General features: G+C 34.3%; 1 protein-coding gene across 3 annotated transcripts in view; it reads left to right on the top strand.

The window, feature by feature from the left end:
- Nucleotides 1-12,622, top strand: part of LOC150110190 (nuclear pore complex protein Nup93-like) — a 314,507-nt gene that overhangs the window by 77,988 nt on the left and 223,897 nt on the right. For all 3 annotated transcript variants that reach the window (XM_090392052.1, XM_090392041.1, XM_090392034.1), the window contains exon 7: nt 10,341-10,412. In XM_090392052.1, the coding sequence (XP_090248178.1) occupies nt 10,341-10,412 (72 nt within the window). The remainder of the gene's footprint in view (nt 1-10,340; nt 10,413-12,622) is intronic.

The raw sequence follows: 12,622 nt of genomic DNA, 5'->3' as shown, positions 1-12,622 counted from the left end.
AGTAGATGCCTACTAACGGGGCATGTCATGTGAAGGCAAGGATTGGACGTTAGGTCAGAAGTCCTAGTTGGTTCTTCACATTTATTAAAGTCATTGGGGAGGAATTGACTCCCATATTCCTATAAAATTCAAACCAGTTTTAACTTATGGCTCTGAGAGTTGGGTTAGTGGAGTGAACAGATGGCATTATCTTATTAGAAATGAGGATATTAGGAAAGAACTTGACATGGTTAGCATTCAGGAATGTATTAGCAGAGCTAATCTCAGGTGGTATTCTCACTGAAACAGAATGGGAGAGGAAGGGATAAAAAAGTTTTTTGCCAGGATAGCAAGAAAAGATCTAGAGCATCGGTTCCCAACTAGTGGTACGCATACCTCCGGGGGTATGTGCTAGGCCATTCAGGGGTACATGAAAAATAATCAGTAATGGCAGAAAAACAAGTAAAGGTAAACAAAATGCAAAATGTTAGTCATGGAACAATAAATGTCAGTATTTAAAAACAGCTATTTTTAAAAACAAGGGGTACAATATATAGAAATGGGTTTAAAAGGGGTACACAAGTGGAAAAAGGTTGGCAACCACTGATCTAGAGGAAATCCAAGATCTATATGGATATATTATAAGAAGTGTCACAGAAGACTAAAATATGAAATCTGATAATATTGGAGTGTTGGCAGATAATGCATTAATTTGGAGGGAAATTGTTGGTAGGAAGTTTGTAATGATGTAATTTTCATGTGGTACTATCATAATATGCTGTACCCCCCCCCCCCCCGAGGGTATATATCAGGGATTTGATAATGATGATGCATTTAATGAACCTTTCAATTAAAAATTTTATAGAACATAAAACAAACAGAAGCTGTGAAAGAATATGGAATTCTGTGTACCATTAGTGACTGCAAAAATACTTTGGCAGTTTCATTCTTTGGGACCTAAACATTAATATGCAAGAGTCAAGATTTCAAGATACTGAAGAGGACTTTATTGTGATTAAGAAACAAAAAGTTCCTAAGAACTTTCATTTCTTATGAAAAGTGAATAATTTATTTTTATTCATGAAAATAGATATTTGTACATATAGATAGTTGTCAGAAGTTGGAGTAGCTTGTTTCATGTGCTACATAATAACAGATTATTAAAAATGGAGCAAAACTCACATAAATTTTTTTTTTTTTTTTTTTTTTTTATGTTGCTCCCACTCACAAAAGGTTATTTGCAGACCTGTATTACATTTTATACCATGGGTGGGCTAAAGTTTTTTTTTCCTTGTTATTTTTATCAGCTTTTATATATTTTATTTATTTATTTTTTTTTTAATTTTTTCCAAGTATTGAAAAATTCTGCTATAGAGACCAAATATGTAACTTTTTTTCAAGCCATTTTTGGCCTCCAATAAGCTTTATTTGAAGAATTTTTGTCAGGTTTCATAGATATCCTCAGTACAGAATTATGGAATGGCAATGAAACAATAATGTAAGACATCTGAAATGGTCAATATTTTCCTAACTAAAAATATATATACGAGAGTTTTTTTTCCAAAAAATTTAGGTAACACATTTCTTTCCTTGAGGATGTTTAGTAATAGGAAGTCAACATGTACTACTTCTCCACCGAGTCTCCAAATTTACTGATGCACTTATCCCAATGATAGATCAGTTTATCAGTATCAGTATTGAAGAAATTTGTGCTCATACCCAGTAACCAACATTGCACTGCATGATGAACTTCCTTATCTATAGTAAAATGCCCTTTGGAAAGGTTTCTTGAGGAGGCAGAAAAAATGGAAGTCTGGGCTGTAGGTGGGAAATATTGCACAGTTTCCTAGCCATTACAGTGCAACCACTCAAGAATGATGTGTGGAGTAGTGTTGTCATGCACCATAATCATGCCGCTTGTCAGGAGTCTGAGTTGTTTGCTTAAATGTTGGCTTTCAGTTTGTCCATGTTGCACAGTAGAGCTCTGCATTGATTGTTCCTCCCTTTGGCAAGAACTTGTGCAATTTCATGCAGTTCTCAAAGACCAGCGAGTGGTCTTTGAGAATGATGCCGTTAATGTGCGGAATGTTTCTGTCTTGCTTGATGAACGCCTGCCTGCCCACTCGATGCCAATCTTCAATGTCACCATAGCGTGTGATTTAAATTCATTACATCTAAAACACAACTGTTTCTTTGACATCACCTTTTTGCAATACACAGCAACCAGTTCACAGTGAATGCCACTTGGTGAAGCTCCTTTTGCTTGCAAAAAACTTCATAGACACCTGTTTTGGACTGCACTCACACTGTAGCTGCCACCTTGCAGCTGGAATCAGCTGTGAGGTGACAGTAGTGACACATTGCAGTGGGGATAGATGTTACAAGACCATCAGATCTATTTAAGTTAGGACACTGGAGTAATGTTTCATGTATTTCTAATGATGTTCTATGAGGAAACTGCTTTTATTGAGGATGTTTTTGTTTTGTTTAAATGGATTCTTTTTAGTGGAGATAGCATGCTCAGCAAGTCTAGATGACTCATGATATTTAATATAAAAATTATGTTCTTCAAGACAAATAAAAGCAGATCTTTTAATTAAAAAAAAAAAGCAAGGCATCTGGTAAATGCCTTGAAAATAGAGGTAGAAACTTACCCTTTGGAGATGTAAGAAAGGTGGATTTTTCTGATGTGATAAAAGGCAACGAAAAATTTTTGTCTGATGAGCTTTTACAGAAAGAATTACAACATATTAAATCTATCTTCTTATTAAATGGTCTTAATGATTCATTCATCACAAAAGTATTTAATAGTTATGGAATCTATCTCATTAAATCAAATCAAACTTGGTTTGCCAAACCATTGTTCTAACTTAAATAGGTCTGATGGCTTACATCTATCCCCCTTTATGAGAGATAGTAGTTTTTAAATCTGTCAATCTTTCCTGACTATATAGATATGTCAGAGTAGTGTGGAATGTGTGGTTGAATATAGTCATTGGCCATATACTGTGTTTCTCTTGATTTGCACTGGGTTTGTGAGAGTAGTAGTGTGCAAAACTTTGTGAATTGGCAAGTGCCATTGTCATCTTAAATGCTGTTCTAGTTTGTGCGAAGTTCTTCCACAATGGAATGAAATAGCTATGATATTACAGAAGCCAAATATAGCCTTCTCATAATAATTGAAAACAGTTGTAATTATTGCCTAAAATGATTAGTAATGCTTGTCAAGAATATTGACAGTTTTGTTATCAGTAGGTGGACATTTTGGAAAGTGCAGTGAATTACATGATATCAAACCTCCTAATAAATCATCCATTTATCTGACCTATTCAGACTTGGACCCAATTGTAAAAAATGTGATTATTCTCAGTTTTCATTGTTTGCTGTTTTACTGATTATCTGAACACTGAGCTACTACCTAATATCAGAGAAGCCCCCCAAAAAATCCCATGTTACATGTATTATTTTCAGTATTCTCAAGCTTACAACTTTTCAAGTATTTCAACATGCAGGTTGTATCTTACATCAAAAAAAGCTAGAAAATGGATAGTTACAATGGCCATTATTTGTAGTGCTTATCTGAATATTTAACCACTGTCTGACATTGGAAAAATCTGGAAATAATGCATCTGGAGATTCATTGTATCACTTGACATCTGACCATGCAAGTCAGATGCCATGCAGCCCATTTTATTTTGCAGCTTAAAGTGCTTTCTCACTTATGTAGTACACATCTAAGATTTCATTAAGGCACATAGACTAGCAATTCCTCTTCCTATTAGTGTAAAGTTTTTTGCTCAATATGCATAAACTGTTGCATTAATTTTAGTTATACAAGCATTTCTTTCATATATTATTCCTATATTTTCTGCAAACAATTATTAATTCAATAAATTCTCATGCCTTTCATGTTAGTCTCAGTAGCCTGTAATGGCTAAATAACTTAGCTTATTAGAAATCTATCTACTGCTTATGATAGGATGAGTAATCCATATGCATGGTCTGTCCGTTTGTGTTCTTTTGATCAATTTGCATGTTTTTTAGCATGAAAAAACAAAATTTCCAGGAGGGAAAAACTCTCCACCTCCATATGAGACTGCCTAACTCACCTTCATTCGAAAAGCCCCAATAAAAGTAAGGTATGGGTAAATTCCTAATAAAAGTAAGGCAGGGTAGCACCTCTGCCTGCTCAGCAGTCTCATCAAAATATTTGGTGGCTGGGTGGAATTGGTCCCCACTGCATATACAACTCTCATACCAAGTAGTTGGTAGTGCACTAGCGGCCACACCTTAGAATCGTGCCTCGACTGGCATGCAAAATTCAGTGAGGGTATCAGCATTTTATGTAGTGAAGGAGAGTGTCTCTTCCTTGTTGCACTTGAAGACTGGAATGGCTGAGTTAAGAGATGACCAAAATTTAATTTGATAATGGTAACTAAGGCACGACAGCAAACTATGTGATATAGTCCGGGCACACTGAGACAAAACAGAGATGTGGCCAGTCACCGTGGAAGAGACAGGAACTTCACCACGTAACCTTACATAGTAAACCATGAAACAGAGAACCATGTTGGATTTAAGCAGTAGAGACAAGGTTGCACCCTCTGCAACTTTTGTCTCTTGGAAACATTACAGGAAAGAAGAGAAAGAAACTCAGGAACGTAAGATGGATACTATGAAAATAGCATATGATGAAGATACCTTAAACCCTCCAGGGAGGGGTATCTCTTGATCCTTCACATCTGAAAACCAAGAACTTCTCTTAGGGCTTGCAATTTGAAATGTAAGGATCTTATATGAAGCTGGGAAGTTAGAAAACCTTATACAAGAACTTGAAGCAATGAAAATTGACATTGCTGGTATCAGTGAAGTCAAATGGACTAATAGTGGAAAAATAAACAGAAAGAGCCATTCAGTTATATACTTGTGTGGAAACAGTCATAGGAATGGAGTAGCATTTGTACTAAAAAATAAGATTGTGCAATCCTTACTTGGATTTTGGCCCATAAGTGACAGGATAATTGCATTAAAAATTGCAGCTCAACCTTTCAATATTTTTATTGTCCAAATATATGCACCTGCTTCTGATTACCCAGATGAAGATGTAGAATGTTTCTATGAAGACTTTCAAAATGCACTAAACAGTGCTAAATCAAATGACATAACTATCATTATGGGAGATCTAAATGCTAAAGTAGACTCAGAAAAGATCTCTTCTTGCGTGGGAAACCAGGGCTTGGGACATAGAAATCCGAGAGGAGAAAGAATAATACAGTTCAGTGAAGAAAACAATATGGTAATAGCAAATACTTTATTTAGCCACCATCCTAGAAGACTTTACACACGGGAAAAGTCCTGGAGACAGCTGTAGGAACCAGATTGACTATATAATGATTAAGAAAAGATTCTGGAGTAACATCTTGCAAGCCAAAACATACCCAGGGGCTGATATTGGATCATACCACAACCCTGTGGTCATTAAAGCAGCAATAAAATTAAAGAAAACAATGAAACCTCTAAACATAGAAAAATATGATCTTGGTTCCCTTAAAAATCAAGAAATACAAGATAAATTTTTAAAGGAACTGGCACAATCCACTGCTGTTAATGTACCTGATCCAACCAAGTATCCTTACCCTAAAGATGAGATTGAGGATAAATGGCAGAAATTTAAAGAGGGCATAAAAAAGGCAGTAAAACAAACAATTCCCAAATTTGAGAAGAAAAAGAGTGACAGGATAATTCTATTAAAAATTGCAGCTCAACCTTTTAATATTTTTTAATAATATTTTAATATTAATAAACCCTGGATGAATGACACGATACTGAAAATGATGGAGGAAAGAAAGAAACACAAAAATCTTTTTTATAACTTAAAAAAGGGGATCAGGAAAGAATGTAGGATTGCAAAAGAACTATGGCTCAACACCAAATCCAATGAAATTGAAATTCTGGACAAAAAGCACAAAACCAGATTATTTCATGAAAAAGTTAGGGAGCTAACTAGCAAATCTTGCAAAAGGCTAGGCTCTCATTGCATTGAAGATACCAGTGGAAACATCCTAATGGAGAAAGAAAATAAGGAATAGATGGGTAAGAACTCTATAATCATGATAGAATAGATAAGCCAATGCAAGAAGATTTGGAGGGGCCTACTATTATTACTTGGGAAGTAACAAATGCCATTAGGAAACTGAAACCAGGAAAAGCTCCAGGGATGGATGGAATTATGGCAGAATATCTAAAGGCTTTAGATGATAAGGCTATAAGATCACTGACTGGCATATGTAACAAAATATACGAAACTGGACACCTGCCAAAAGATTTTAAGCACTCAATGTTCCTACCAATATCTAAAAAATTGAAGACAATCAAATGTGAAGAGTATAGAACAATCAGTCAGATAGCAAAAATTATATATCATCCTAGAAAGAAATAAACATAAAATCAAAATGGAAATTAATGAAACACAATCTGGTTTCCAGGAAAATAAAGGAACTAGAGAAGGACCCTTCAACATTAGAACTATTATAGAAAGATATCTAGAGAAGCAGAAAGAAGTCTACTTATGTTTTATTGACTACACAAAGGCCTTTGACAATATACAACATGAACAACTAATCAAATGCATCAGAAATTTAGGAGTAGATGGCAAAGATATCAGATTACTGATAAATGCATATTGGGAGCAAACTGCCTCAATAAAAATATCAGGAGAAATCTCGGAGGAATTCCCAGTAAAGAAGGGTGTCAGACAAGGCTGTGTTCTTTTTCCTATATTGTTTAACCTCTATACTGAAAATATCTTCTAGCAATTAGAAGAATTTAAAGGAGTCAGCATAGGAGGCAGGAATATAAACAACTTAAGATATGCAGATGATACAGTACTGCTAGCTGAAAATAAAAAAGATCTTCAAAACCTACTAGAAGAGATGCTGAAGCTAAATGAAAAATATGGACTTAATTTCAACTTCAAAAAAACCAAACCATGCTGGTAACAAGAGAAAAAGGGAAAATACCCGATATAAATATTAAGATCAGAGGAAATACTTTAGATCAAGTAGAGAGAGTTATATATATTTGGGTCAACTCATTACAGAGAATGGAAAGTGTGATAAGGAAATATTAAGAATAGAAATTTCTAGATCAACCTTCATTAGCATGAAAAACATTCTGACCTCAAGGGAAATTCACACAAAAACAAGAATTAGACTGTACAAATGCTACGTATGGTTAATAATGCTATATAGAGCAGAAACCTGGATAATATCAAAATATTGTGAAAATAAACTAAAAGCCTTTGAGATGTGGATCCTCAGAAGAGTTCTTAGAGTCCCATGGACTGCCAAAAAAACTAATTTAGAAATATTAGAGATGATTGGAGAAGATAGGAATCTGTTGAAAACCATTAAGAAAAGGAAAACCACCTACCTTGGTCACATACTAAGGCATGGATCCCTACATAAAACACTTCTAGAAGGAATGATACAAGAAAAAAGAAGAAGAGGAAGACAAAGAACAGATTGGATAGGAAATATTAAGGACCGGACCTTTTTGTCCTATGAAGAATGCAAAAGAGAAGCACAAAACCGTACATGGTGGAAGCTCATGGTAGTCAACCTCCTGGAAGGAGATGACATCTGACAAAACAAAAGTAATAAAAGTTCTTTGCATCTTAAACAGGATTCAAACCAATGTCTTTCCAACTGAAGTAGTTTGTCAATACTGACTGAACTATGGAGGCTCTTTAATAAATTTAAATATATTAAATACCGTATTTTCGGACGATAAGACGCACCCCAAATTTATGAAACGATTTTTAGAAAAAAATATTTTATTATATAAAGGTATTTACAAATTCTTACTTAATTTTTATTTATTGTTACAATCATTTGTATTAGCAATATTCAGTTCATCTTCTCTCTCGGTATTATAACTGGTCTCATTAATGTCACCGTTCGTATTACCTTCGTCTGAACTATTGTCACTCCCTTCAAAAACTGCGTCATCTTCGCATTACTTATCCCGCATTTCTTAAATGACTTTATAATCGTCCCTTCTTTCACAGCTTCCCCCATGAATTTTTCATCCAGGTACATACTTCTGAAATTGTTGGGCGTTTCATATCCTGTTGCTGTAACATCGTGATTTGGCTTTGCCATCCATTTGTTCCACTCTTCCCGCATAAAATTTTTGAATGGTTTGTTAATAGATCCATCCAAGGATTGTAAATGACTTATAAGGCCTCCAGGAATAACAGTTAATTCTGTATTCATTTCTTTTAGAAGCTTCTTTGTTGATTCTGTTTTATGCGCTCTGAATTGATTCCACACTAACATCGCAGGCTTTCTAAACAACGCACCTGGACATTTTGCCCATATCTTTTGTATCCATAATTTCCTGTTTCATCCATCCAGCCTTTATCTTGAACGTGGATAATAATGCCACGAGGAATTTCATCTCTCGGTAAAGTTTTTCTCTTTAAGATTAACATGGGGGGAGGTAATTTTGTTCCGTGTCTTTTCATAAATCTAAAGCACCAAGACAGTGATCCAGTAAAATCTAAAATTCCATTAGCAGTTGCTCATCGTTTCGCTTCAAAAATTATAATTTTCGTAGAAACAGATATTCCCATGTTTCACTGATTTTTTGGTGCGAACGGAATGTTTTCTTGTGTTTACATAGCAGTTTTAATTGTTCCTCTTGTTTTCTCCACTTAGAAACCATTTTTTCTGTTGGTGGTGGTGGACCAAAATATCTTTCTGCTGCTCTGTTTCCATATTGTTTTACATAATTTATCATGTTTAATTTATAACTCACGTTATATGAAAGTCTTTTTTGTTTTACACTCATTTTTTCTAATTTTAAGATTTTAACGACTTATAAAAAATAATTCAAATGAACTGTACAAAAGCACATATGTTTACACACTGATGACTACTGACGCTCTTAATCGGTGATTCAACCACATGCAGTGAGATAACTTAGGTACCTACCTTCAGTGGTGTACTTACTAATTTTATTAACATATTGTGCCGGTAATTGAACTTCGTTAACAGCTTTGGTACAGCGTAAAGATTCGTATTTTAATGTTACCTTCGGACCATAAGACGCACCCCAATTTTAAGTCAATTCTTCTATGTAAAAAGGTGCGTTTTATGGTCCGAAAAATACGGCACATAGTAGTTTTAATTATGATTAATTTTTAGTTTATCTTGTTTTTGTTTTATATTTTACTTTTGTTAATTTTAGCTTTGTATTATTTAGTCATTAATTAAGTCATTAAGAGATTTAATTTATCAAATTTACTACTGACTGGTTTTTAAAAAAAAAAAATGCTAGTCTGGCTCACCAAGTAGTTAGCATACACACTCTTCAACCAGTAGGTCCATTGGTTCCAACCACTTGAATCCCACTATGGGCATGAATGTTTGTAAGAGCATGCTTTGTGGAGGAGCTTAATATAGCTTCTTGAGTTTATAAGGCTTGCTTTAAAAAAATAAAAATTAATAAAAAAAGCAGGTTAATTAATCATTGACATTTTATGTCTTTCCTCTTTGTCATAAGTTGGCATGCCATATTTATTTGGTGATTCATATGATCAGGATCTAGTTATGGTCATCACACCAAATAAAACATAGCACTAAAGTTTATTTGGGTTAAGTTTTATTTGCATTTTCAGTAATGAGTAGTCTTAGAGAAAGCCATCATTTTAATAAGCAAGGCTAATTGATTGGAGGAGCTAATTAATGAAAATTATATTGAACATGAGAGAAATTATCCAAACCACCAAACTATTAGCATACAAAATAGTGTTTAAACCACGAGTTTCAGAATTGGTTTAGAAATAAAACAGTTAACCAAAGGCTATAGACCACTAATAGAATGAAAATTAAATTATTGGCCTCTAGAGGAAAATTAGAGTGAGCATATGGAATTACTGATAAAATCATATTAAAAAGAAGATATTAGAAACATTGTGACTTTGTCATCACTTACATGTGCTTGATCATACACAGAGCTGGAGATGAAAGATTATCAAAACCGGTATTTGTGATACAAATGATAGGCATATGGTTTGGTAGAAGGGATTAGTTCAGAATTGGCTCAGAAATCAGTGAATGGAATTCTAAATTGCTGTAACAAAAATGCAATGTTTACTCTCCTCCATTAAAATAAAATACATTATTTTTAAAGTATAGTACAGCTAAGATGCTTATGTTGTAAAATTTCAGTTTTACAGTAAAAACTTTGCCTTTGCTTAATTAAGAAATATAGATTATTTTTACTGGCTAACTTTCTTAATATTTGTTCAAGAAATCGTATAAAATATTTTAAAAGGATTGTAATTATATTTCTAGATTTCCTTTGGTGGAGTTAGTCTAAAGACTCGGAGTGCAATGGACAGTACAGAAATTGCATATGCCAAAGAGGTAATATCCCCTTTCCCCAGTTATTCATCTCAGTTTATATGAGAATAAATAATTGTATTTATTATTATTATTATTACAATGTCATCTCTATGGGGTCTGAAGCCTCATTGCAAAATGCCTACATTAACCACAGTGCCAATTATATCTCTCCTTAAACTTGTTCATTGACAGAGTATTCGTGACTGCTCACCTCTCAACCAGTTCATCTTAATTTGTTACTCTCCATGCAAAAAATCTAGTGATGCCCTTCCTAACCATACATCTTAAACTCCAACAGTGAGCACTTGTCCTTTCCATTCCTGCCATGTATTGAAAAAATTCTTAGTAATGTATATGTTTATCATATTCCCTCTTTTCTGCCTATCACCTAAACGTTATAACTTACAATCTTTTCTGCCCTTAAAAGGAGCACAACAGACCTGTCACCATTTTAGTCAATCACCTTGAATCTTCTCACATTTACACATCTCAGAAAAACCCTAACCAGTGACCAAACTTATGCACAATAGTTCAGAGATGTGGTTCAAAGTATAATACGCTTTGCCATGTTCAACTGGCAAACATTATTCTTTACCACATACATTGATGTTGTAATATCATCACTGGTGCAGGACCACTGATCAAAAAAATGATAAAAAAATTTTTTTAAGTAAAAAAAATCAAAAGATCCTTAGCCCACTAACAATATGAATATAGTACAGGTTATAAAAAAACACCCACTTTCATTGTTGGAAGTTGTATTCAGATGATCCTACAAGATCTTTAACATTATTTTTATTAGTCATTGTCCATTTCAATTTAGTGTCATTATCAAAAAATTGGATGCTTCCTCAGATCATTCTGAATATTAATATATAAGCTGAACAGTGGTCAAAATATAGTCCTATGGCATACCACTGGTCATCTGCCTTCTCTGTGATTTAAGTCTACCATATATTACTCTGTCTGCATAATACCAATGTCCATGTTACCAGCTTCATGTCAATCTCCACTTGCTTCAACTTATAAGATTCCATGATGCATCTTGTCCAATGCCTTTGCAAAGATGATCAAACAGTATCATAATGTAGCCATATTTCTTATCCAACTCAGCTGTCACTTTATTGTGGAAAGCAAATGAATTGCTAAGACAAGTAATTGCTAATTACAAAGCTATGCTGTCCCTGTAGAATATCATACTCTGGTCACATGCAGACACAGTTGCAAATTATTTGATTAAGACTGATTAAACTAGAGATATTTCAATTCAAATATTGTGATTCATTCATCATCATCATCAGTATATTAGAGCTTGAAATGAAAAATTAAACAATGAGGGTATATGAAAGGAGATTCTATTTTTATATATTAATTGTCATTTAATTTTTTTTCCAACTATTTTATTATTATTACAGGCTACTCCATGGAGTCCTTATGCTCATCAAGGAAGGCCCTAAACATCATACCAAGCACTATCCAATATTTGCACAGTATCTATCATACTTTGCTTTGACGCATTCACAGTTATGGCAACAACAACAGACTCTGGCAACCTATTCTACTCGTTCACCACACTCCAAGCAAAAATCTGCTTCTAACATCCTTGGTAACGACACTCTTGCCCAGTTTCCAAGGATGGCCCCTTAGTTTTCCCACCACCAATCCTTTTCTGAAAAATTTCCTCTATTAGTCTTGTAAAAACCATTCAGTAATTTGTATGTCTTAATCATATCCTTTTCCCACCTGTCAACCAATTTCTGTAATCCAAAAATCTTCAACCTGTCCTCATAAGATTTATTCCATAAACCTGCTACCATCTTGGTCACTTGCCTCTGGATCCCCTCCACCTCCTCCTCATTGCCAAGAAACTTAGGTGACCAGATTTGCACACAGTAGTCAATATGGGATTTTATCAGGGTTCGATAAAGCGAAATAACTTGCTTGTCTGCTCATCAAAGTATTCTTCAGTACCCAAGTAATCCAATGAGCTGGATTAGTCACTTTTGTAAATATGCCCTCCAAACTTTAACTTCTTATTCACTCACATTTGTGGATCTCTGGCTTCATCAGTTTCCTGGAGTACAATTCCATCAATATTATACAGCTGTAATATTTTCACCCCAAAATGAATAATCTTACACTTTGCCACATTAAACTGACATCCACTCTTCTTTGTCCAGACTGCCAGTCTATCCAAATCATCCTGCAAAATTTTAATGTCATCAGTATTA

This window comes from Typopeltis vanoorti, chromosome 1, assembly GCF_054136105.1.
Source record: "Typopeltis vanoorti isolate ZY-2024b chromosome 1, IOZ_Tvanoo_1.0, whole genome shotgun sequence".
NCBI classification, from domain to species: domain Eukaryota; kingdom Metazoa; phylum Arthropoda; class Arachnida; order Uropygi; family Thelyphonidae; genus Typopeltis; species Typopeltis vanoorti.
The sequence above is the reverse complement of the archived record's forward strand: the minus strand, read 5'-3'. Positions and strand labels throughout refer to the sequence as shown.